The 27,298-nt window shown below is 41.3% G+C and overlaps 1 protein-coding gene across 1 annotated transcript; it reads left to right on the top strand.

Annotated features, from left to right (window-relative positions):
• Positions 1 to 2,101: 2,101 nt before the first annotated feature.
• On the top strand, positions 2,102 to 25,451 carry rtcb (RNA 2',3'-cyclic phosphate and 5'-OH ligase). Its single transcript, XM_028570526.1, has 12 exons — positions 2,102 to 2,326; positions 6,449 to 6,527; positions 6,612 to 6,682; positions 7,810 to 7,909; positions 10,024 to 10,180; positions 10,736 to 10,892; positions 11,740 to 11,899; positions 13,244 to 13,419; positions 14,021 to 14,209; positions 15,128 to 15,238; positions 18,972 to 19,091; positions 25,106 to 25,451. Exons 1-12 carry the CDS (start codon positions 2,234 to 2,236, stop codon positions 25,211 to 25,213), a joined length of 1,521 nt encoding a protein of 506 aa, XP_028426327.1. The 5' UTR covers positions 2,102 to 2,233; the 3' UTR covers positions 25,214 to 25,451.
• Positions 25,452 to 27,298: the final 1,847 nt, after the last annotated feature.

The raw sequence follows: 27,298 nt of genomic DNA, 5'->3' as shown, positions 1-27,298 counted from the left end.
TGTGTCTCTCTGTAAAATGCAGCGCAGCTTCAGGTTCATGCTGTGGCCATGCTGCGGTAGATGTGTTGCGTTTGTGCCCCGTTTATTTCTGTAGTTTCCGTTTTCCACCTCCGATGTAGAGCAGCGTTCAGTTACTTCTCTAGCTAAACTATTTGTCTCATTCAGAGACCAGAGACCCAAACGGGACTCTGTGTCAGTCAGGAGGTCTGAGATCTGCTGTATCAGCAGAGCAATCACGTAATGCACAGCAGACTATATGGTGCAGGTATAGATTAGTTTCTGAAATATAGTGACTTTATTCTTTTTTCTTCTCTACTAACCTAACTTTATTTTTCTCAATGTCACGACTCATCGTCTCCTCCAAATCATAGAGAACACATATACTGTATTTTGAAGGTGCACAAAGTTTTGTACATGAGCAGAAATCTTGCACAAACACATCTGAAATATTACAGTCCAGGGGTCTATTATAAATTAAAATGAATTAATGTATCATTGAGGTGAATAATTGTCATATGCACATTTAAGGAGGTTACTTCCTCAGCAAAAGATGCCAAACAGGAAGGAGTAGCCTAAATGATGCCTAGGCTACACATATTTGCAGGTTGCAGTATACATTGATTCAGAAAAAGGTAGAAATGTATGCATAAAAATTCACCAGAATGCAGGAAATGAAGTGGTTGTGCTCAAAATTTTCAATAAATAATTTTAATTCTTTTGGTGTTATTGGAATAAATAACACTTCAAAGAATCTTTTTTTAGAAAAAATCTCAACATAAATCTCGTACTAAACTGAGAAAGGCTGTTGCTGCATTTTTGTTAATTTTACAGGAAAAAACACTTATTAGATGAGGAGCCTACGATCAAAATAATGAAGTTACTGTCTGTGGATATATCTGACCTGGGCTGGCACATGTTCACGTTAAAAAGCGTGTGCGTGCACGAGCACTACGGTTGAGTGCAAAGTGTCCCGGTTTTAGCTCCGGGAAATCTGGTCACCCTACTGTAGGCATCCACCTCTCGACAACACAGGCTGTCCACCGCTGACGCCATAGCCCCACAATGTCCGCACAAGCACCTAGCCAACAAAACGATTATGTGCTAGTGCTAACCTGCTTCTCTTAATACATCCATGGCTTGGATGGACTCCACAGTCCCTGTCTCAGCCATAGACTGTTAATATTAATGGACAGAGCTAAAAATATACAGGCTATGGTCTCAGTGTTAAAATCTTAGGTTGTAGAATATCACAAGACAAAACGTTGCTGGCTTAAATTAAGACAATCTACATGTATGTTTAATCTAAAACAAGGTTGAAAGTATGTTTGCTAAAGCAGATTTATTGTATAACACCAATGTACTAGCCTAGATGAACCAGCAGCGTTGGAGAGCTCGGTTTCTTCATCCACGCCCATTGTTATTTGAGCATGAACTTGACCAGACTCCCTCGCGTTACGTCACTTTCGGTCAGTGATAGATAGATGCTGAAGTTATTTTATCACAATTTTATCTCAAAATATCGTTTATGGCGGTTCTACATTCCTCCAGTTTGAAAGTCTAGTTGTTTATCATTAATATACACTATGCTGTTTGGGGTGTGTTCAACCTGCACATCAGCATTACCAGTAGGCTTCCTTGTACCAGTGAAATCAAGGCAGTAGTAGTAGATTCGATCACATCGCTCTAACCAATCCTTCTTCAGACTGATGTTGGCACCTCCCACTCAATTAGCATACAGGCGCAGGGAAAAAGAAATGTGGAAATACAGAAATAAATAAATGTAGAAATGTGGAAATACAGAAATAAATAAATGTAGAATTAAATAAATATATAAATATATAAATACATAAATATTTAAATAAATGTATAAATACATAAATAAATACATATAGAAATGCATAAATAAATAAATAAGTACATGTAAAAATATAGCCATTTATGTTACCAAAATGTATTTATTTTCACTATATTTCTGCCTTTATTTATTTATTTCTACTTCTATTTATTAATTTTTCCTAATGTCATTTTCAGTCCTCCATATTAAGTTGATTTGCCAACCGCCAATAAACTATAAATACGAAGAAGAAGCTAACGCTGAAGAAAACAAATCATCCGCGTTTGGTTTTTCTGTCAGAACGCTTGTGGGCTTCCGTACCGCCGTAACTGAGTCTTGGCTGCCGGTGAAACGCAGCATTAAACTCTTGTTAACATCAAACCTCCTCTGCTCAGGACCATGAGTCGGAGTTATAACGATGAGCTCCAGTATCTGGAGAAGAAGGGCAAGAACTGCTGGAGGATTAAGAAAGGCTTTGTTCCAAACATGCAGGTGAGACTCCGGACAGACTTTCAGCTGTTAACGTGGCCAGCTAGCAGGTTAGCTTACAGCATTACAGTTAACTGGACAGTCAGTTAGCACATGTTGGCTAGTTATGTGGATTTTAACCAGGCAGGGACTCCCATCTGAAATATGAAACTAATACACTTATTGTAGTAATAATGAACTGTATGTAGTCACAAGAACCAATGAAAAATATCCCTGATATCAGCCGTAAACCAAAGTTAATACCTGCTGACGTAGTTTAGTGGTAACACTATTAGCTATAAAATAGTAGCCGAGTTAAAGGGTGGATCCTACTGTTAAGCAAACATGTAAAATAAATCAAAATATAGTGTACAGTTTGGCTACGTAGGCATTTTAAGTCATAATTTACAGTTTTTCTAATGGAAAGTCGCGGAGTATAATCTAAACTAGAATGGTGTTTTAAAATTGAGAGAATAAAACTCTAGTAAGTTTTTTTTTGTAACCTAAACAAACATTTTATAAGGATCCAATACTTTTGGTTAAGAGATATAGGCCCAGACAATAACTATACAGTCAGTTAGCACATAGACTTTAACCAGGCAGGGACTCCCTTCTGAATATATATAACAATAATAAACTGTAGGCTATGTAGTCACAAGAACCAATGAAAACTGTCGCCGATATCAGCCGTAAACCAAAGATAAAACCCGCTGACGTAGTTCAGTGATAACACTATTAGCTATGAAATAGTAGCCGACTTAAAGGGTGGATCCTAGTGATATGAAAACATGTAACATAAATCTAAATATAGTGTACTGTTTGGCTACGTAGGCATTTTAAGTCATAATTTACAGTTTTTCTAATGGAAATCAGCAGAGTATAATCTGACTGGATCTTTGAAATTATATATCAAGAGCAGTGATGGCTGCTGGTCATTCAAAGAGGGGAAGCTCATTTTTGGCCTACATCATACAAATTGTCCATTTATTTATGTTAATATTATAATATATATAATAGTAATGCAATAATTTAATTATATAATAATAATAATATAATTATTATAATAATTTATAATATCCATGGGAAGGTTTCATCAAGAGGCATGGCCAGCAGTACATTTTCTTTGTCACAGCACAGCCAGCTAACTCTGTCGTACCAGGAGAGCTGAACACACCTGTTACTTTGCGCTGTCTTTTTCACTAAATCAATCTTAAGTGTTGATCTAACCCTGCTGTTTAATTCTAAGTTTCTCCTCGTAAGGAAGACTTTCAAATGGCTTCGCCAAAATCAGGTCGACAATATTATCATTGTCTGCCATCGGGTGCAGCTTGCTAGCTGGCTAGTTCACCCCTACAACACTAGCCTAGCCTAGCCTACTGTATGAATCGATGAAACGATATTAAACTCGAAGGAGGAAATGTGGGAATTAGGTTAAACTGAAACAAGGAATGTGGTGTATAATTGTGTGAAATGTATGATGAAAATTGGCTAGCAATTTCGCCAGGCAAATACCAAGAAACAGGTTGCAGCAGTTCGTCTTTCAACTATAAAATCTGCGATGGGACTGAGCTGAGCTCTGCTTGAAGTTGAACAGCTTCGGCGACTTTTTATAGTACAAAATCGCTGTCAATCAAAAGGAGATAGTCCTTCGACATACCCTCCAATCACCACGCAGAAGCCCACCGTGCAGGCCAGCCCACTGCTCCATTGACGTGGGCGGGACATAATCGCAGCGTTTATCCAATGACCTTCTAGTTTCGAAGCGCTGAAAAAAACGTCTCAGAGCAGAACCATTGAAGTCAACGGAGGCCAGGCTTCAACGGGGAAATGCACCGAGACCCTACGGGGATGTATGAGAAGGAAATCGAGTCAGCTGATTCTGAACCAACTCGTCTTCGAGATGAACGTATTCTAACGCATTTTAGTCAATAAAATGTTAACACAATAGAACATTTCTTTTGACATTTTAGGGGAAGCTGAGCTTCCCTTGCAGTCTTAAAGAAATCACCACTGATCAAGAGATTGAACTGACTATTGACCATAGTCTGGCTAGTCCACACAGCATTCCTGGATGGGAGAACAACGTGCTCTGGTTTCATTTCTTTAAACCAATCACAATCGTCTTGAGGCGGGGCTAAGCTCCGGACGGAGCCACGGTGCCTCTGCTAAATAGTCTCAGGAAGGAACTTGTTTTGGTGGAACGTGTGTATAGCTGTTATCGTACCTTTTTAAAAGTTCGGCCCGACAAGGCCCAATCCCAACAAGTACATTTTGATTGACAGCAATTTAAAAGCCAGAACATGTTTACAGCCCGACATTATTCAACTGTACACAAACACACACACACACAGACACACACACACACAGCTCTTTTGCCTTTTGTCAAGAATGAGTCATTTATACATTTTTTTACATAATTTATTCGTGACTAACAGCGGCTATCGGCCACATGGAAATTGGAACAAAGAAATAAAAGAAGTCCTCCAGAAGGCCAGCCTCCGTTTCACCTCCTCAGCATCCAGTTTCACGCTAATCAGCATCACCTTGCCGCTCATTTACCACACGAGCCCGGCCCAAGCCCGAGTAAAATGATAGAAATTAAGACTGAACCCGACCGAACCTGTCTAGTCCTGTCGGGTCCCGTCATGTTCGGTCAAAGTTCTATTTATCGTGCAACAGAAAACTCCGATTGCACAGATAGTCTAGCTAGCTGTCTGGATTTACCCTGCAGAGATCTGAGGAGCAGTTAACCATAGTCCTCCCAAATCCACCGGAGGTTAGAACCCCAACACAAAGAAAGAGGAAGGGGACGGGACATCTGAAAAGAGCAGACTGATCTCATGAAGTGGTGTATGTACGCCAATTCGTATGCCATTTTGGCGTGTTCGAGGTAGCATGCTAGCATTAGCGTTAGCATGCTAACGCTAATGCTAGCATGCTACCTCGTTCTCAGTAGCAAAGCACTGCTACAACACACACGTTCACCATAATCTCCAAAAGATCTACTTCCATGTGCTCCCTGGTTTAGATCAAGACGCATAATTGCTTTTTAGCGTGTTTATCGATGCAATTCGGCCACCATTGACCTACATTACGAGTGTATTGTCGCCATAGGGAGTAGTATAAAAGGACGTAGGACTTTCACCCAGGAGAGCTGGGATCGCGTCCCGCATGTGGCGATTTTCAGCAGTTTATTTTAATTATTATTATTTTTTTTTTAAGCCTTCCCCAATGTTTGTTTCCTAAACCCAACCGTTTATTGTTTTCCTAAGCGTGTTTTTGTCGTTCTTTTCCGTGTTTTTTGTCAGGTTTTTTTGTGTTGCTAAAGCCTTTCCCTGTGTTCTTTTCCTAAACCCAACCTTTAATTATTATTTTTTTTTATACATGCGTGATTCTCGTTCATGTATGTAAAAAGCTCACAACAAATACAGTACAGGCCAAAAGTTTGGACACACCTTCTCATTCAATGTTTCCTTTTTATTTTCATGACTATTTACATTGTAGATTCTCACTGAAGGCATCAAAACTATGAATGAACACATATGGAATTACAGTATGTACTTAACAAAACTCTAATTAAAGGTTTGATAACTCTGCAAACCCTTGGTGTTCTCTCAATGAGCTTCATGAGGTAGTCACCTGAAATGGTTTTACCTTCACAGGTGTGCTTTGTCAGGGTTAATTAGTGGAATTATTTCCCTTATTAATAAAAAAGCAAAGGGTGGCTACTTTGAAGAATCTAAAATATAAGACAAGTTTTCAGTTATTTCACACTTTTTTGTTAAGTACATAATTCCATATATGTTCATTCATAGTTTTGATGCCTTCAGTGAGAATCTACAATGTAAATAGTCATGAAAATAAAGAAACACATTGAATGAGAAAGTGTGTCCAAACTTTTGGCCTGTACTGTACCACAGTGGGAATTGAACTCTGGTCTCCCACACCAAAGGCATGTGTCATATCCACTGCTCCATCGCCACCCTGTTAGATGTGGTAGGAGATAGATGTGGTAGATTAGACTGACCAGGATGGTGTTATCATACGTTTTATTATATTGTTTGATTGGATTAAAGCTCAACAATCCTCAGACTCTACGTGAAGATTCAGACCGACACATTAACAGGCTTTTTCTTCTTCTTTCAGGTGGAGGGAATCTTCTACGTGAACGAACCTCTGGAGAAACTGATGTTTGAGGAGCTTCGCCAGGCCTGCGGAGGGAGAGGTCAGCTGCTGTTCACCGCAACTCTTCACCCGGTGAAATCGCTCTGAAGTCTGTCTGACTTCATTTATGGTTTCTGTCCTTCAGGTGGTGTGGGTGGATTCCTTCCAGCCATGAAACAAATCGGGAACGTGGCGGCACTGCCGGGGATCGTACACGTGAGTACACCATGTGTCCACGTGACTGATGGGAACAAAAATCTCTGAAATTGGTCCAGTATTAAGCGAGAGAAACGAGCTGCAATGTAACGTTAATGGGGAATTGCGCACTGTTAGTGTCCACTAAAAGTTCTGTTGTTGCCGCTGACAGCCTCAGATCATTATTCTAAGTGTCTGACAACATTATGGGATGGATCCCTACAGAGATAGACCTTATAGTTAAAGAGTAAGATCCTTTTAGTTTAAAATGAAATGGCCCCGAAATCACCATCACCAAACTCCACCAGACTCCATGTAAATAATCAGGATTTTTATCATCGTAAAACACACTTCATTCAAAGTGGACAGAAACTAAATAAAACTATCAAAAGCCGTCTTCGTTCATCTTTCCACTGTTCCAACAATCACCACTCTGGTTTGGTTGAAATAAACCCTTAATTCACCCATTTACATGTGGAGATATGCTGGCTCTATACACGCTAAAAGTCCTGATTATTTACATGGAGTCTGGTGGAAATATGCTGGCTCTATACACACTAAAAGTCCTGATTATTTACATGGAGTCTGGTGGAGATATGCTGGATCTATACACGCTAAAAGTCCTGATTATTTACATGGAGTCTGGTGGAGATATGCTGGCTCTATACACGCTAAAAGTCCTGATTATTTACATGGAGTCTGGTGGAGATATGCTGGCTCTATACACGCTAAAAGTCCTGATTATTTACATGGAGTCTGGTGGAGTTTGGTGATGGTGATTTTGGGGCTGTTTCATGTTAAACTAAAAGGATCTTACTCTTTAACTAAAAGGTCTATCTCTGTAGGGATCCATCCCATAATGTTGTCAGACACTTAGAATAATAATCTGAGTCTGTCAGCGGCAATAACAGAACTTTTAGTGGACGGAGACTGAATTTTTGTCCTGTAGGGTTACATTACAGCCCGGTTCACGGCTGCTGGTTAAAACTTTCTCACTCAATACTGGACCAACTTAAACCATTTTTGTTCACTCTAGTCACATAGACACAAAAACATGGGGAAATATATTGAATAATACCGAAATGACCCTTTTAATTGGACAGCAAAAGCTCCATGCTGACCGTACTGTGTGTTTAATGGCTCCACAGAGGTCCATCGGTCTCCCAGACGTTCACTCCGGATATGGATTTGCGATCGGAAACATGGCTGCCTTCGACATGAACAACCCCGATGCTGTGGTGTCTCCAGGTACGACACACATTTACTTTATTTTTCTCAGACAGACGCGAGACTTTGGGACCAAATCCAGGGCGTACTGGCAGGATATCGTGGTGTTGTAGGAGAAGCATAGCTCCTTTTTTAAAGGCTCCTCAGTGCTGAGTGTGAACGTAAAAGAGAGGGAGAGCTGTCTGCTATCAGAGCAGAGAAAATATTACGTCCAATCAGCTGCCATGTTTTGCGTTCTTCACGCTCATTTCCGGTAAGTGTTTTAACATACAGTACAGGCCAAAAGTTTGGACACACTTTCTCATTCAATGCGTTTCCTTTTTATTTTCATGACTATTTACATTGTAGATTCTCACTGAAGGCATCAAAACTATGAATGAACACATATGGAATTATGTACTTAACAAAAAAGTGTGAAATAACTGAAAACATGTCTTATATTTTAGATTCTTCAAAGTAGCCACCCTTTGCTTTTTTATTAATAAGGGAAATAATTCCACTAATTAACCCTGACAAAGCACACCTGTGAAGGTAAAACCATTTCAGGTGACTACCTCATGAAGCTCATTGAGAGAACACCAAGGGTTTGCAGAGTTATCAAAAAAAGCAAAGGGTGGCTACTTTGAAGAATCTAAAATATAAGACATGTTTTCAGTTATTTCACACTTTTTTGTTAAGTACATAATTCCATATGTGTTCATTCATAGTTTTGATGCCTTCAGTGAGAATCTACAATGTAAATAGTCATGAAAATAAAAAGGAAACTCATTGAATGAGAAGGTGGGTCCAAACTTTTGGCCTGTACTGTAGGTGACGAAAGTTGTTAGTGACCATTAACCGCTATTTTTCATAAACGGACATTTCAACCTCTCCGTTTTCAAAAATTACATCGTGCACAGCTGTCAGTTTTCAGAAAAGTGTTCGTTTACACGTACTCATGTATATATGCAGTGAAGAGCACGCCAGACCTGTAGGTGGCGGTGTAACGAGAAGCTCAAGCCCACGTTAGCCAATCAGAATCCCCAAAATAGCAACAACAGCAACCAATGACTTCCTCTTTCTCGGCTGCCTAAACCTCAGTTTGTCTCAGTTTAAATGCAAATGTGCAAACGAAGATTTAATATTCATTTTATTATTATTATATTAATCTCCACTCTGGACAGTTTTTAGAAAGACTCTGTTTCAGAGAAAAGGAAGGGAAATGTCTCTGTACGTGTAAACAGGGCCTCGAAGTCTAAATGTGCACCACGTTGGGGCGGCCTCTAGCTCACCCAGTAGGAGCATGCGCCCCACGTAGGCCGAGTCCTTTGCAGCTGCGCTGGATCGAGTCCGGCCTGCAGAACTTTGCTGCGTGTCATACGCCATCACTCTCCCACTCTTCCTGTCTTATCCATTGTCACTCTCAAATAAAGGGAAAAGCCCCCAACCCCAAAAAATCATCTTTTAAAGTGCCCATATTATGAAAAAATCCCTTCTTCTGTGATTTGGGGTGTTATTTTGTGTCTCTGGTGCTTCCACACGCATACAAGCTTTGAAAACAATCCATCCATGGTGTTCTGAGTGAGATCTGGTTTCTGAATGTTTATCCTGCCTTCAGTCTCCTGGTGAGCTGGTCAACATCTGCACTGCTTTCTACGTCACTAGCCGAAACGAACTGGCAAACTGCAATCGTTAGGGTTAGTATGCTAACGCTAATGCTAGCATGCTACCTCGTTCTCGGTAGCAAAGCACTGCTACGACACACACGTTCACCATAATCTACCAAAAGAACTACTTCCATGTGCTCCCTGGTTTAGATGAAGTCTCCCAGCTGATCCTGACTGAAGTTGGAGAAACAGCCTTTCTTTTACTGTCTATGGAGCTAGCTGACATGATCTACCATCTGAGCTACTAAGCATGTGCGAGTGCAATCAAAGATAGTACAGAAGAAGAAGATGTCTCACTCTGTAGCTAAAACAGAGACCTGAACACAGGGTGAAAAGAGGAGCTGCAGCAATGTGCGGTACAACAAAAACATGGTGTTTTTTGAAAATTAAACCATGTAAGCCTATTCCGGTACAACCTCAAAATACAATTATGAACCTGAAGATGAGCAGAATATGGGAGCTTTAAATATGCACCCCGTTGTTTGGCAGGCGGCGTCGGTTTCGACATAAACTGCGGCGTCCGTCTGCTGAGGACGAACCTGGACGAGGGGGACGTCCAGCCGGTGAAGGAGCAGCTGGCCCAGGCGCTGTTCGACCACATCCCCGTGGGGGTCGGGTCCAAGGGAGTCATCCCCATGGGGGCCAAGTAAGGAGCAAACTCAGGGACTCTGAAGTCTCCAAGGCTTCATTTACACTGCTACGTAATGGTTTAGCTACTAATGTTACCATGACCAACTACCAGTAACGGGCGGAGTCTCCACTTGGATGTATTCAAGGTCCCATGACATGGTGCTCTTTGGATGCTTTTATATAGACCTTAGTGGTCCCCTAATACTGTATCTGAAGTCTCTTTTATATAGACCTTAGTGGTCCCCTAATACTGTATCTGAAGTCTCTTTTATATAGACCTTAGTGGTCCCCTAATACTGTATCTGAAGTCTCTTTTATATAGACCTTAGTGGTCCTCTAATACTGTATCTGAAGTCTCTTTTATATAGACCTTAGTGGTCCCTAATACTGTATCTGAAGTCTCTTTTATATAGACCTTAGTGGTCCCCTAATACTGTATCTGAAGTCTCTTTTATATAGACCTTAGTGGTCCCCTAATACTGTATCTGAAGTCTCTTTACGTATACACGCTGCCTCCTGTTTATGCCCAATATATTCGAGAGTGTGGATGAGATGTGCGTGTTGTGTTCAGGGACCTGGAGGAAGCTCTGGAGATGGGAGTGGACTGGTCCCTGAGGGAGGGGTACGCCTGGGCCGAGGACAAGGAGCACTGTGAGGAGTACGGCCGCATGCTGCAGGCTGACCCCAACAAAGTCTCCTCCAAGGCCAAGAAGAGAGGCCTGCCGCAGGTATCCCAGCAGCCCTGGGGGCACATAGCTTTATTTACACACATCTTTACTTACACACCTCTTTATTTACACATATATTTATTTACACGCCTCTTTATTTATAAATATCTTTATTTTCATGCGTCTTTATTTACACATATCTTTATTTAAACATAACTTGACCAGTGAAGGATATCAGAAGTCTCTTTTCCGGTGCTGGCTGAGTGTTACTGAGCAGCCTCCAACTGAGCTTGAAGACGTAGATGTGACGTGAGCAACGTGTCTGAAAGTGTGAAGTCTTCTGGTAGCTGTGAGAGAGAAATCTCAATCATTCCCAATCTCACAGAGACGGAGAGTGTAGGTATATGTAAGGAGATAACATAGACACAGGCTAATTACTGATCACTAACATGCTAGTTAACATTAGTAATTAAACCTAAACAGATAATGGAAGTCCAAACTGCCTGTGAGCTTCTCCTGTACTATACTGTAATTCCTCTACTGTGTGACAGTAAGTCTCGTGGTTATGACCCAATCGTTAGCCTATTTTTATAAAAACGTCTGCTACGGAGCCATAACGTGAGCTACGAGGTAATGGAGCCTTTTATACATTGTCGCGTTTCTTTAGAAATAAACAACGGACAAATAGAGTCTTTAAACGCTTCAGATGTAAAGTTATTCTCTGTCAAAGTGACGTCAAAATGAATGGGAGTCAATGGGATGCTAACGGGAGGTGATGGCTTGGTAGCATCAAAATGGCGCCATAGGAGCTACACGTTTTGGAGAGAGGCTTACCCCCCCTTGGTCTTTCATTGGATTGTATTTTAATAACTTTCCTGTTTTTAATCGCCTTCCCGTTGCGTTGCAGCTGGGGACTCTGGGAGCAGGAAACCACTACGCTGAGATCCAGGTGGTGGACGAGATCTACAACGACTACGCCGCCAAGAAGATGGGCATCGACCACAAAGGTCAGGTGTGCGTGATGATTCACAGCGGCAGCCGAGGGCTCGGACACCAGGTCGCCACAGGTAGGAATCCCTGCTCAACACACACCTAGAGGACACGTAAAGAAAGTTTAAAGTCTGTATGGAGGGGGGGGAGGAGGAGGGGGAGGAGGGGGAGGAGGATGTTGGTAAAGTTTTTATGAAAAGGATCCCTACAGAGATAGACCTTTTTAGTTAAAGAGTAAGATCCTTTTAGTTTAACATCAAACAGCCCAAAAATCACCATCACCAAACTCCACCAGACTCCATGTAAATAATCAGGACTTTTAGTGTGTATAGAGCCAGCATATCTCCATCAGACTCCATGTAAATAATCAGGACTTTTAGTGTGTATAGAGCCAGCATTTCTTCACCAGACTCCATGTAAATAATCAGGACTTTTATCATCATAAAGCACACTTCATTCAAGGTGGACAGAAACTAAATAAAACTATCAAAAGCCGTCTTGGTTCATCTTTCCACTGTTCCAACAATCACCACTCTGGTTTGGTTGAAATAAACCCTTAATTCACCCATTTACATGTGGAGATATGCTGGCTCTATACACGCTAAAAGTCCTGATTATTTACATGGAGTCTGGTGGAGATATGCTGGCTCTATACACGCTAAAAGTCCTGATTATTTACATGGAGTCTGGTGGAGATATGCTGGCTCTATACACGCTAAAAGTCCTGATTATTTACATGGAGTCTGGTGGAAATATGCTGGCTCTAAACACGCTAAAAGTCTCTACCAGGGCTGTCAGCTGTTTTCTCGGTAAATGAGTCTTCCTAGTGGGAGTGGAGAGACCGAACGGCCGGCTGCTGCTCGTTAGCTATCGGTAGCTTCCTAATTTCACCCCCCCCAACATGCCTTCATCCACACTGGTTAGCGAAAGTTTGCAAAACAAAATTGTCACTCATCTGGCGATAGCGATGTACTTTCCTACGATGTGAATAGAGCGTGGGGGTAGCCTACTTTATGGGATTATGAATCTAAAAGGCTAATATTTTGGATATTGGTTGGATCTTGAGATAGGCCTTAAACATAGGCCTTGTCAAAAATAGTTTTTCCCACTTGTGTGCCGGGCACAATGTTGTCTATTCTTTTTTATTTTTTACAGTTAAAATAAAATAAAAAATGCACTTCTGTGGACATTGTTTACTTCATTAACATGTTTACTGTGTTAAGAATGGGAGTAGGGTTCGGTTCAGTTCGGGGCTGTTAGGTTCGGTATTCGGCAGAACCCCAAAAATCTGGGTTCGGTGCATCCCTAGTTTTAATGTCGAAAGAAGAACTCATTTAAACAATTTTGATAAACGTGACTTCTTCACAAAGAGACTTTAAATGAATTCAGATGTTTTAAAATGCATAAATGTTGTTGTACAGATGCTCTGGTTGCCATGGAGAAGGCGATGAAGAGAGATAAGATCATAGTGAATGACCGCCAGCTGGCGTGCGCTCGCATCATGTCGCCGGAAGGCCAGGACTACCTGAAGGGCATGGCCGCCGCGGGAAACTACGCCTGGGTCAACCGCTCGTCCATGACCTTCCTCACCCGACAGGTAAACGCACGCCGAGCATCATGGGACAGAGACTGTCCAAGGTGGAGGCTGTCCAGTGTGGAGGCTGTCCAGTGTGGAGGCTGTCCAGGGTGGAGGCTGTCCAGTGTGGAGGCTGTCCAGGGTGGAGGCTGTCTAGGGTGGAGGCTGTCTAGGGTGGAGACTGTCTAGGGTGGAGGCTGTCTAGGGTGGAGGCTGTCCAGGGTAGACTGTGTAGGGTGGAGGCTGTCTAGGGTGGAGACTGTCTAGGGTGGAGGCTGTCCAGGGTAGATTGTGTAGGGTGGAGGCTGTCTAGGGTGGAGACTGTCTAGGGTGGAGGCTGTCCAGGGTAGATTGTGTAGGGTGGAGGCTGTCTAGGGTGGAGACTGTCTAGGGTGGAGGCTGTCCAGGGTAGATTGTGTAGGGTGGAGGCTGTGTAGGGTGGAGACTAGTGCCCTTTATATAGAGAGTGTGGCCAACTAGGGAATCTAATGTTCTGAGCATACTGTTCTGCGGTTGGTTCTGAGGTGGTCCAACTTGTAACAGAGTATTTTTACAGTGTGGTATTAGGAATTGTACTGCAGTAGGATCTGAATACTTCTTCCACTACTGCTTATTGTTTCAGGCCTTTTCTAAAGTGTTTGTCACGACGCCGGACGACCTGGACATGCACGTCATCTACGATGTTTCGCACAACATCGCCAAAGTGGAGGAGCACATGGTGGACGGGAAGCAGAAGACTCTGCTGCTCCACCGCAAAGGCTCCACCCGAGCTTTCCCCCCCCACCACCCCCTCATACCCGTAGACTACCAGGTACGCATCTTCACCCTGGACCTGCAATGTAAATCTAAGTGTCTGACAACATTATGGGATGGATCCCCTACAGAGATAGAGCTTTTAGTTAAAGAGTAAGATCCTTTTAGTTTAACATGAAACAGCCCAGAAATCACCATCACCAAACTCCACCAGACTCCATGTAAATAATCAGGACTTTTATCATCGTAAAACACACTTCATTCAAAGTGGACAGAAACAAAATAAAACTACCAAAAGCCGTCTTGGTTCATCTTTCCACTGTTCCAACAATCACCACTCTGGTTTGGTTAAAATAAACCCTTAATTCACTCATTTCCATGTGGAGATATGCTGGCTCTATACACGTTAAAATTCCTGATTATTTACATGGAGTCTGGTGGAGATATGCTGGCTCTATACACACTAAAAGTCCTGATTATTTACATGGAGTCTGGTGGAGATATGCTGGCTCTATACACGCAAAAAGTCCTGATTATTTACATGGAGACTGGTGGAGATATGCTGGCTCTATACATGCTAAAAGTCCTGATTATTTACATGGAGTCTGGTGGAGATATGCTGGCTCTATACACGCTAAAAGTCCTGATTATTTATATGGAGTCTGGTGGAGTTTGGTGATGGTGATTTCGGGGCTATTTCATGTTAAACTAAAAGGATCTTACTCTTTAACTAAAAGGTCTATCTCTGTAGGGATCCATCCCATAATGTTGTCAGACACTTAGAATAATAATCTGAGTCTGTCAGCAACAACAACCGAACTTTTGGTGGATGGAAACTGACTTAATACTGGACCAATTTCAAAGATTGTTGTTCCTATCAGTCCCTTAGATACAAAAGCGTGGACAAAATAGGGTCCAGGTTGAATGTTATTACCCTTTTAATGAGGCTTAAGAAGTGCTTTGTGTGTGTTTGCAGCTCACAGGTCAGCCGGTGTTAATCGGAGGGACCATGGGGACCTGCAGCTACGTCCTCACTGGGACGGAGCAAGGCATGACGGAGACGTTCGGCACAACGTGTCACGGAGCGGTAACAGTCTGTTTATATCTGTTAGTTTATTATAACAGTCTGTTTATATCTATTAGTTTATTATAACAGTCTGTTTATATCTATTAGTTTATTATAACGTCTGTTTATATCTATTAGTTTATTATAACAGTCTGTTTATATCTATTAGTTTATTATAACAGTCTGTTTGTATCTGTTAGTTTATTATTACAGTCTGTTTATATCTGTTAGTTTATTATAACGTCTGTTTATATCTGTTAGTTTATTATAACAGTCTGTTTATATCTATTAGTTTATTATAACAGTCTGTTTATATCTATTAGTTTATTATAACGTCTGTTTATATCTGTTAGTTTATTATAACGTCTGTTTATATCTATTAGTTTATTATAACATCTGTTTATATCTGTTAGTTTATTATAACGTCTGTTTATATCTGTTAGTTTATTATAACAGTCTGTTTATATCTGTTAGTTTATTATAACGTCTGTTTATATCTGTTAGTTTATTATAACAGTCTGTTTATATCTATTAGTTTATTATAACAGTCTGTTTATATCTGTTGTTTATTATATCTGTTTATATCTGTTAGTTTATTATAACGTCTGTTTATATCTATTAGTTTATTATAACATCTGTTTATATCTGTTAGTTTATTATAACGTCTGTTTATATCTGTTAGTTTATTATAACGTCTGTTTATATCTGTTAGTTTATTATAACATCTGTTTATATCTATTAGTTTATTATAACATCTGTTTATATCTGTTAGTTTATTATAACGTCTGTTTATATCTATTAGTTTATTATAACATCTGTTTATATCTCTTAGTTTATTATAACGTCTGTTTATATCTGTTAGTTTATTATAACGTCTGTTTGTATCTATTAGTTTATTATAACGTCTGTTTATATCTGTTAGTTTATTATAACGTCTGTTTATATCTATTAGTTTATTATAACATCTGTTTATATCTGTTGTTTATTATACGTCTGTTTATATCTGTTAGTTTATTATAACGTCTGTTTATATCTGTTAGTTTATTATAACATCTGTTTATATCTATTAGTTTATTATAACATCTGTTTATATCTGTTAGTTTATTATATCTGTTTATATCTATTAGTTTATTATAACATCTGTTTATATCTCTTAGTTTATTATAACGTCTGTTTATATCTGTTAGTTTATTATAACGTCTGTTTATATCTGTTAGTTTATTATAACGTCTGTTTATATCTGTTAGTTTATTATAACGTCTGTTTATATCTATTAGTTTATTATTACAGTCTGTTTATATCTCTTAGTTTATTATAACAGTCTGTTTATATATATATGTGTGTGTGTGTGTGTGTGTGTGTGTGTGTGTGTTTCAGTGTGTGTGTGTGTGTGTGTGTGTGTGTGTGTGTGTTTCAGCTCTGTGTGTGTGTTTCAGCTCTGTGTGTGTGTGTGTTTCAGCTCTGATGTGTGTGTGTTTCAGCTGTGATGTGTGTGTGTGTGTGTTTCAGCTCTGGTGTGTGTGTGTGTGTGTGTTTCAGCTCTGGTGTGTGTATGTGTGTGTGTTTCAGCTCTGGTGTGTGTATGTGTGTGTGTTTCAGCTCTTGTGTGTGTGTGTGTGTGTGTGTGTTTCAGCTCTGGTGTGTGTGTGTTTGTTTCAGCTCTGATGTGTGTGTGTTTCAGCTCTGATGTGTGTGTGTTTCAGCTCTGGTGTGTGTATGTTTCAGCTCTGATGTGTGTGTGTGTGTTTCAGCTCTGACGTGTGTGTGTATGTTTCAGCTCTGGTGTGTGTGTGTGTGTTTCAGCTCTGGTGTGTGTATGTTTCAGCTCTGATGTGTGTGTGTGTGTGTGTGTGTATGTTTCAGCTCTGATGTGTGTGTGTTTCAGCTCTGACGTGTGTGTGTTTCAGCTCTGACGTGTGTGTGTTTCAGCTCTGACGTGTGTGTGTTTCAGCTCTGGCGTGTGTGTGTTTCAGCTCTGGCGTGTGTGTGTTTCAGCTCTGACGTGTGTGTGTTTCAGCTCTGGCGTGTGTGTGTTTCAGCTCTGACGTGTGTGTGTGTTTCAGCTCTGACGTGTGTGTGTGTTTCAGCTCTGACGTGTGTGTGTGTTTCAGCTCTGGCGTGTGTGTGTTTCAGCTCTGGCGTGTGTGTGTTTCAGCTCTGACGTGTGTGTGTTTCAGCTCTGACGTGTGTGTGTTTCAGCTCTGACGTGTGTGTGTTTCAGCTCTGATGTGTGTGTGTTTCAGCTCTGATGTGTGTGTTTCAGCTCTGAGCTCTGATGTGTGTGTATGTTTCAGCTCTGATGTGTGTGTATGTTTCAGCTCTGATGTGTGTGTGTGTTTCAGCTCTGATGTGTGTGTGTTTCAGCTCTGATGTGTGTGTGTTTCAGCTCTGATGTGTGTGTGTGTTTCAGCTCTGATGTGTGTGTGTGTTTCAGCTCTGATGTGTGTGTGTGTTTCAGCTCTGATGTGTGTGTATGTTTCAGCTCTGATGTGTGTGTGTGTTTCAGCTCTGACGTGTGTGTGTTTCAGCTCTGACGTGTGTGTGTTTCAGCTCTGACGTGTGTGTGTTTCAGCTCTGACGTGTGTGTTTCAGCTCTGACGTGTGTGTTTCAGCTCTGACGTGTGTGTGTGTTTCAGCTCTGACGTGTGTGTGTGTTTCAGCTCTGACGTGTGTGTGTGTTTCAGCTCTGACGTGTGTGTGTGTTTCAGCTCTGACGTGTGTGTGTGTTTCAGCTCTGACGTGTGTGTGTGTTTCAGCTCTGATGTGTGTGTGTTTCAGCTCTGATGTGTGTGTGTTTCAGCTCTGATGTGTGTGTGTTTCAGCTCTGATGTGTGTGTGTTTCAGCTCTGATGTGTGTGTGTTTCAGCTCTGATGTGTGTGTGTTTCAGCTCTGATGTGTGTGTGTTTCAGCTCTGATGTGTGTGTGTGTTTCAGCTCTGATGTGTGTGTGTTTCAGCTCTGATGTGTGTGTGTGTTTCAGCTCTGATGTGTGTGTGTGTTTCAGCTCTGATGTGTGTGTGTGTTTCAGCTCTGATGTGTGTGTGTGTTTCAGCTCTGATGTGTGTGTGTGTTTCAGCTCTGATGTGTGTGTGTGTTTCAGCTCTGATGTGTGTGTGTGTTTCAGCTCTGACGTGTGTGTGTGTTTCAGCTCTGGCGTGTGTGTGTGTTTCAGCTCTGACGTGTGTGTGTTTCAGCTCTGACGTGTGTGTGTGTTTCAGCTCTGACGTGTGTGTGTTTCAGCTCTGGCGTGTGTGTGTTTCAGCTCTGACGCGTGTGTGTGTTTCAGCTCTGACGTGTGTGTGTTTCAGCTCTGACGTGTGTGTGTTTCAGCTCTGACGTGTGTGTGTGTTTCAGCTCTGACGTGTGTGTGTGTTTCAGCTCTGACGTGTGTGTGTGTTTCAGCTCTGACGTGTGTGTGTGTGTTTCAGCTCTGACGTGTGTGTGTGTGTTTCAGCTCTGATGTGTGTGTGTGTGTGTTTCAGCTCTGATGTGTGTGTGTGTGTTTCAGCTCTGATGTGTGTGTGTGTTTCAGCTCTGATGTGTGTGTGTGTTTCAGCTCTGATGTGTGTGTATGTTTCAGCTCTGATGTGTGTGTATGTTTCAGCTCTGATGTGTGTGTGTGTTTCAGCTCTGATGTGTGTGTATGTTTCAGCTCTGATGTGTGTGTATGTTTCAGCTCTGATGTGTGTGTGTGTTTCAGCTCTGATGTGTGTGTATGTTTCAGCTCTGATGTGTGTGTGTGTGTATGTTTCAGGGTCGTGCGATGTCTCGGGCCAAGTCCCGCAGGAACCTGGACTTCCAGGACGTCCTGGACAAGCTGGCCGATCAGGGCATCGCCATCCGCGTGGCCTCGCCCAAACTGGTGATGGAGGAGGTGAGCCGAGTCCTTCTTTTCTCCTCTCAACAACTCTTCCTTTTTTACGTCTCTCTTTCTTCCACCGGGAGCGTCTGCGCTGCGTTCAGGAGGCGCGAAGCTAACGGCTAACGGTACGGCTTCAGGCCAAGCCGTGGGGGGGGCCGGATAGCCGGGCAGGAAGTGAAAAAGCGAGCGCATCCAGACAATTTACACTCTTGTAAGGTATTTTATTGTGTAACCTCTAGGGCTGTCCTCGACTAAAGAACTTCTTAGTCGACTAACACTTATAGGATTTTGTCGACTAATCGATTAGTTGATTTAATTGACAGAGCTGTGAGCTTTGAGAGGTGGTTAAGACTAGAAAAGCACAATATAAATGTAGTTAATTAACCATCTGTAGAACTGAGTTTCTCTACAATTAATCCTGCAAAAGCACCACTTTAAATCTTGTGTTTACCATAAATGTGCTCAGAAAATTCTTGGAAATAAGTAATTAAGCATGAATAAGCATAAAAAATGACTAATCGACTAAAGAAATCTTAGTCGACTAAGACCAAAACGACCGATTAGTCGACTAATCGACTAAGAGGAGGCAGCTCTAGTAACCTCTCAGTTGAAGCTTAGGAGAAAGTTGTAGTAAACATGAGCTTTTATTTTGAAAGCGTGGTGCTTTCTGACGTTTTTGACTGTTTTGGGTGGAAAACGCACGTCTCGCTTTATTTTCCACCCAACACAGTCAAAAACGTCAGAAAGCACCACGCTTTCTCCTATTTCCCATTTCCCCCCCTTCAAAATAAAAGCTCATGTTTACTGCAACTTCCTCCTAAGCTTCAACTGAGGTTACACAATAAAATACCTTACACTCTCAATGTTACATTTTAGACCGCGGGCAAAAAGTCTTAATATTCGGACGGCATTATTGCACGTCTCATAGAGCTTTCTCACTTACAGTTTGGTCGAGCCCTAAAAAAAAGTTACTTAGCCATCATAGAAGAAGCTAAAAAAAAAAGTGCAGAAAGTGTCAGAAAAAGTGACAAAAAAAAATTCGGAAAAGCGATAAAATCTAAGTGGGCCAACATGTGTTGTGAACCTTAAAGGTATAGTGGAGGATTTTCTTTTTCCGGGTGGATCATCAAGACTATTGGTCCTCCTGGTTGTCAATCATTCTGGTGATATGTTTACATCCCGAGCTTTCAGGTGTATATGTGCGGTGAGCTTGAGCTACGGTTTCAGACATTGATTGAAGCATTGAAGCTTTTGGGAGAATATTTCACACGCTGGCGTGCGCTAAAAGCACAGGTTGGGCTTCCCACTGATGCCTCAGTCGTGAAGTTTCTACTCAACAGGTAAAGTTTGACATGCCTTCTTGTGCTTTTCTTTTTTTTTTTTTTTTTTTTATTTATCTTATTTGTTTTAATGGATGCTGTATTGTGTGAATGATCTATTGTGTTTTATGTATTTTGATCATGTGTTTTATGTACTTTGATCATGTTGCTTTGCATGACTAGACTATGCACGGTGTCCAAGACAAATTTCCCAGTGATGGGACTAATAAAGTATTAAAGTAAAGTATAAAAGTATTTGGAGAAATCCATTTAAAATCACTGCTAGTAAAAGTTGATGTAAGCTATGATTAGCGATGCTAGCCCTGGCACAAGTCACGCACCGCACACACACGGTAAACATCTCAATTTGTGAAAAAGGGCAAATCTTCTTTTGGAGAGTAGGCTTGTATGAGCCATGCCGACAGCAACTAGTAAACAGTGCTCTCTCGTGCACACGTTTAATAGGCGTTCCCTCTCGGGAGCAGGCAGAGTGTTGGACATGTGCATTTTTTTCAAAAAGTACAGAGGGTGGTTCTTTTCTACAATACCTTTTTTTTAATTGACACATGTGACACGTGCGTCTATATAGTGTCTATTAAATAGTGAACTATTTAGGAAACGACCAAACCAGATTTCGGACACTCGCTGAAAACGTCGTTGCGTCAGGAGATGCGGCCGTTGGTCAACGTGACTTCGTGTGAACATTAGAGGGTAACCATTTTTCGGTACGCGGTACGGGAGTCAATCTCACTGTTCAAGCATAGAAATCAACGGGAGCAAGAAGGAGTCGGAGATTAACAGCAACTGTTAATCTACAGCAACACACACACACACACACACAGAGAGACACACACACACACACAGAGAGACACACACACACACACACAGAGAGACACACACACACACACAGACACACACACACACACAGAGACACACACACACACACACAGAGAGACACACACAGACACACACACACAGAGACACACACAGACACACACACACAGAGAGACAGACACACACACACAGAGACACACACACACACACACACAGAGACACACAGAGACACACACAGACACACACAGAGACACACACACACACACACAGAGAGACACACAGACACACACACACACACAGAGACACACACACACACACACACACACACACACACACACACACACACACACACAGACAGACAGCAACTGACAGAGACACACAGAAAGACACAGACACACACAGAGACACACAGACACAGACACACACAGAGAGACACACACACACACACACAGACACACACACACACAGACACAGACATACACACACAGAGAGAGACACACACACACACAGAGACACACACACACACACACACACACACACAGAGAGAGACACACAGAGACACACAGACACACACACAGAGAGAGACACACACAGACACATACACACACAGAGAGAGACACACACACACAGAGAGAGACACAGACACACACACACACAGAGAGACACACACACACACACACACACACACAGAGACACACACACACACACACAGAGAGACACACACACACACAGAGACACACAGACACACACACAGAGAGAGACACAGACACACACACACACACACACACACACACACACACACACACACACACACACACACACACACACACACACACACACACACACACAGACACACACACACACACACACAGACAGACACACACACACACACACAGAGAGAGAGACACACACACACAGACACACACACACACACACACACACAGACACACACAGAGACACATAGACACACACACAGAGAGAGACACACACAGAGACACACAGACACAGAGAGACACACACACACACAGAGAGACACACAGACACAGAGACACACAGACACATACACACAGAGAGAGACACACACACACACACACACACAGAGACACACAGAGAGACACAGACATACACACACAGAGAGACACACAGACACACACACACACACACACACAGAGAGATAAACATAAAAGTCATTGTCATTATTTTCCCCAAAACATCCTTATAATTTTACACACAATCAAAATGCTGGTATTTTGGTTTGTTTGTTTTTATGTTAATTGAAAATTAATTCATTAAATACCAAGGTTACTTATAAAACGGCACTTAAAAATGTATGTACATTTAACAACATAACTCAAACAGAATAACGTGTGTGTGTGTGTGTGTGTGTGTGTGTGTGTGTGTGTGTGTGTGTGTGTGTGTGTGTGTGTGTGTGTGTGTGTGTGTCTACACTCCCAAGCTAGACAACATTATAAAGTCGATGCGTTAGGCACAGTCTCAGTATGCTGCCTTACTTTATATGAAAAATTGTGATGTTGCGTGAGACGGTGTGCATATGTCTATTTCGTGTGTCACAGTCAATTTTGCGAGATATAAAAAAAAAAAGATGTTTTACTCTGACAACTGAAAATAGATATTGACATATTAAAATTATTATTGAGAACGTAGCCTATCTCCATATAAAAAAATACTCATGAAATGAAACTAGTGTAACCGAGTGTTTCTTATATTGTCTCACTGTTTGGGCTCTAAAATAAAGACCCAAAGACGGCACGTCTCACTTAATTCAACCACTGACAACGCTCAGAAAATACAACGCTTTTCCCACTTCCCTTTTCCCATCAAAATAAAAGCTCTATGTTTACAACTTCCTCTTAAACTTCAACTGAGAGATTACCTAATAAAATACATTACAATAGCGTAAGTAATGAAGACAACAAGAAACAAAACAGTTATGACAGCGTTTCCAGAGTGGATAGATGCTATAATTACAGCCTTCAAGGGGAGCAGGTAAGCTAAAATGGTTTATATGCTAGCGGCTCGCTAGCTAGTGATGGCAATTTATAGATTTAGGTGTTATTTGCCAGGTTAGGTTTTCATATTGTACCATGTTCCTTACCGCTGTCTGGATACTTTACTTACCGTATTTTTCGGACTATAAGTCGCATTTATTTAGATTATAAATACAAGAGTTATTCAACTACACAATAGCACACAGAACAATACGCTGAATACGGTAGGTGTCCGGTATGTTACCGTAACACATTAACAGTTATTGAACTATACAATAGCACCCAGAACAACTAGCTAGCAGGGCGTGGAGCATGGAGGTATTAAAAGGCGTGGAGACGAAGCTGCTCCGTGAACGAGCCCCTCCCGACTCGTTCCTCCACCTCTGGACATCTTTCAGCCCACGATTAGCCGATTAGCTTTCTTTGTTTTCTTCATTGCAGTAAGAGTCACCTTTTCTCCAGTCTCCCTCATAAGTTTCTCCCTCATTTCAAACTCTCTTTCTGCTGCTCGATTACCGTTTTCGGGGCTGCATATTTTACTGCCTGCAGTTTGTTTTCTCTTTTCTTTCTCAGTTGTCTTTAGCAGCAGCGTTCTAGTTGTCACAAGCCTAGAGCGCCCTCTCGCGGCTGTAGGTAATGTATCAGTATGAATCAACATGTAAAAACATGTTAAATTATATATATTTTGATATATAAGTCGCACCTGACTATAAGTTGCAGGACCAGCCAAAGTAGGAAAAAAAGTGCGACTTATAGTCCGGAAAATACGGTACACGTTTCAAAGCTAGAGACACTATAAGTTTTCCTCGGGATTGTGCCATGTTTCTCTGGGTTAATGATGTTGGCTTGTTGGTGGTCTGTATCACAGAGTCACCTCGCACACGGTGTTGTATCAGACTCTGTGATAGGGATGCTGGGTGCGAGGCGGACAGATTGGTAGATTTGAATGTGGCTACAGAGGCAGAGCGCAGTATCTACCGCGTCAAAGTCGGGTAAACAAAGGCAGAACGCAGTAACTTCACTTACTGTGTTCTGCCTTGGTACTAGCTTGGATTTTGTAGTTACTGCAAATTTGACAGTGATTTCTCTGAAATGGGATACAGTTGAACCAGGAGTTTTTGTCACAAGATGTAGGAGATGTTACAAAGAACATTTCCAGTCCAAACTCAATTTTGACCAAATATGTAGTTACTGCGTTTTGGCTTTGTACGGCAGCATACAGACCCTTCTCATCTCCGTGTGTGCTGTAACGCTGTCTGATGGTTCCAGCGTTAGCTTAGCCTAGCACAGATCCTGCAGGTAACTGGTTCCAACTAGCCTACTGCTCCGAATAAGTGACAAAATAACACCAACATGTTCCTATTTACATTTTGTGATTTATAGAGTCACAGCGTGTACAAAAAACAACGTAACATGAGACACAGCCATCTTCTAACAGTAAACAAACCGGGAACTATATTCTCAGACAGGCTTGCTGCGAGCATATCACTCCGCCCAAGTACTATATTCTTCCGCCTGAGAATATAGTTCCCGGTTTGTTTACTGTTAGAAGATGTCTGTGTCTCATGTTACGTTGTTTTTTTGGACACGCTGTGACTCTACAAATCACAACATGTAAATAGGAACATGTTGGAGTTATTTTGTCACTTATTTGGAGCAGTAGGATTACTGGAACCATTCACCTGCAGGTTCTGTGCTAGGCTAAGCTAATGCTGGAGCCATCAGACAGCACACACGGAGATGAGAAGGGTCTGTATGGACTAGTCTAACTCTTGCGGTGAATTAGCTAAATTCCCAATAAGTCGGCGTGTTCCTTTTAAGGTTATTTTGGTTGGTTTCTAAAAAGTCTTTCTTTTGTTTTCAGGCTCCCGAATCGTACAAAAACGTGACAGACGTGGTCAACACGTGTCACGACGCTGGAATCAGCAAGAAGGCGATCAAACTGCGGCCGATCGCGGTGATTAAAGGCTGAAGAAGACGAGTCGACGTTTAATTTAAAGACTGTTGGCGCTCCAGCTGGAGGAGACTTCTGTTCAGGAATCTGGGAAAGAAGAAAATTAGCTTTTTGATTTGTTTTTTGGGAGGGGAGGAGGTGGAATGACTTTATGTTGAAGGAAAGATGAGATTCTAACCTTGAAAGAAAATAATTTAATTGTTTTTGTGTTTATTGCAAAAAATCTTTGATCCAAATAAAGATTGAATCAGCTTAATTTTTTATTTTATTTTTTTTATTTTTAAGTTTATTTGAATAGGGACAAGTATGTTTACATAAGCTCATGTTACATAGTACAACATTTGAGCCGAAGCTAATTCTCAATGTCAGTCCCTAGTGGGCCTTTACATAAAATTCAACAATACATAGTTAAAATAAACATAATGATACAGAATAACACAATAACAACGAAGCTGATAGTCAGTGGTCACGTGCTTGACCTCTGATTAAAGAGTAAGTTTGTGGGTCACAGGGCTTTCACCCGGGAGAACCGGGTTCGTGTCCCGTGTGCGGTGATTTTTCAGCCGTTTTTTTTTTTTTTTTTTTTTTTTTTTTTTTTTTTTTAATAAGCCTTACCCGATGTTTCTTTCCTAAACCCAACCATTTATTGTGTTCCTAAGCGTGTTTTTGTTATTTTCCGTGTTTTTGTCACTGTTTTGTTACTAAAGCCTTTCCTTGTGTTCTTTTCCTAAACCCAACCATTTTTTTTTTTTTTTACAGGCGTGTGACGTTGTTCTCGCGATAGTACGTCGCGTTCTCGCGATAACACGCAACATGGCGAGGCCACGCGGTGGGTATGTTTACATCAGCTGTATACAGCGTAGGCATACACGTGGATAGCTGAAAATGCGTACAATAACAACGCCATTTTGCTTTATGAAAGTGGCGTGTATATTTGCGCAAAGTCATGATGCCACGTTGCTGTGTTGGGGTTCTAACCTCCGGTGGTTTTGTGAAGACTATGTTTAACTGCTCCTCAGATCTCTGCAGGGTAAATCCAGACAGCTAGCTAGACTATCTGTCTGTCCAACAGCTAGCTAGACCATCTGTCCAGTCTGAGTTTTCTGTTTCACGACTAAAACTACTTTTGAACGTACACACGTTCCACCAAAACAAGTTCCTTCCTGAGTCTGATGCTGCGTTCCAGACACAATTTTTAGCCCGTAAGTTACGACTTCAAGTTACGACTCACGACTTGGTAGCATTCCAGGCAAAGTCACAACAAACCCTACTAGCTAGCGTTAGCTAGCCGCTACCCACAATGTCGTTAGCGAGCGCTAGCTGATTATAGCGATTTCTAGTCTGCGACATTTTTTGGGCTTCATTTAATAAACATAACCTGTAGTACACAATCGTCTGTGTGTTGTTTTGATCACAATGTGCAGAATTACTTTATGTTGCCTATTTATGTATTTATTTCCATTTCTCACCGTTAATCACCGGCGTCTGTACAGCATCAACAGGGGGCGCCATTGTTGTTTATGTGTGTGTGACGTCAGAAACTGTAACTGTGAGAACAACAATCTGGTTCAACGGGAGTAAGCTACTGGTCTGACTGCCGTTCCAGGGCGCTCTCATGGTTAGAAGGTTGTGAAAACACGAGTTACGGGATGCCTTGAACGCACCCTAAAATGTTACTTTAGTGGATAAATGGATGCATCTTATTTAAATGTCAGAACTTTGACTTTTGAAGTCCTAATTAAGTTTTTATGTTATTACTTTGTCAAATTTATGACTTTTTACTTCATAAATTTGACTTGAAAGTCTTACATTTTTACTAAAATGTTGAATAACTTCAGACTTTTTTATTTTATTTACATTTTTTTTAACATATCTTTATTGAATTTCCAAGGGGCCCGTATACAACATAAGGTAAGAACGCCACGGAGTAAAGAATAAATCCTTTTTAGCCCTTTAATTCAATTCAATTTTATTTATAGTATCAAATCATAACCAGAGTTATCTCGAGACACTTTACAGATAGAGTAGGTCTAGACCACACTCTATAATTTAACACTCCACCCTTAACCCTAACCAAAATTTGGGATTCTAACAACAAATTGT

This window comes from Perca flavescens, chromosome 23 (genome assembly GCF_004354835.1).
Source record: "Perca flavescens isolate YP-PL-M2 chromosome 23, PFLA_1.0, whole genome shotgun sequence".
Taxonomy (NCBI): Eukaryota; Metazoa; Chordata; class Actinopteri; order Perciformes; family Percidae; genus Perca; species Perca flavescens.
Note: the sequence above shows the minus strand (reverse complement) of the source record. Positions and strands in the feature narration are given on the sequence as shown.

What these genes read in the sequence shown, in the direction of transcription:
- rtcb (XM_028570526.1), top strand. Translation starts at nt 2,234, where the DNA reads ATGAGTCGGAGTTATAACGATGAGCTCCAGTATCTGGAGAAGAAGGGC. An exon ending in CGGACACCAGGTCGCCACAG is followed by an intron (nt 11,900 to 13,243) that starts GTAGGAATCCCT and finishes GTTGTTGTACAG; the next exon opens with ATGCTCTGGTTGCCATGGAG. An exon ending in TCATACCCGTAGACTACCAG is followed by an intron (nt 14,210 to 15,127) that starts GTACGCATCTTC and finishes GTGTGTTTGCAG; the next exon opens with CTCACAGGTCAGCCGGTGTT.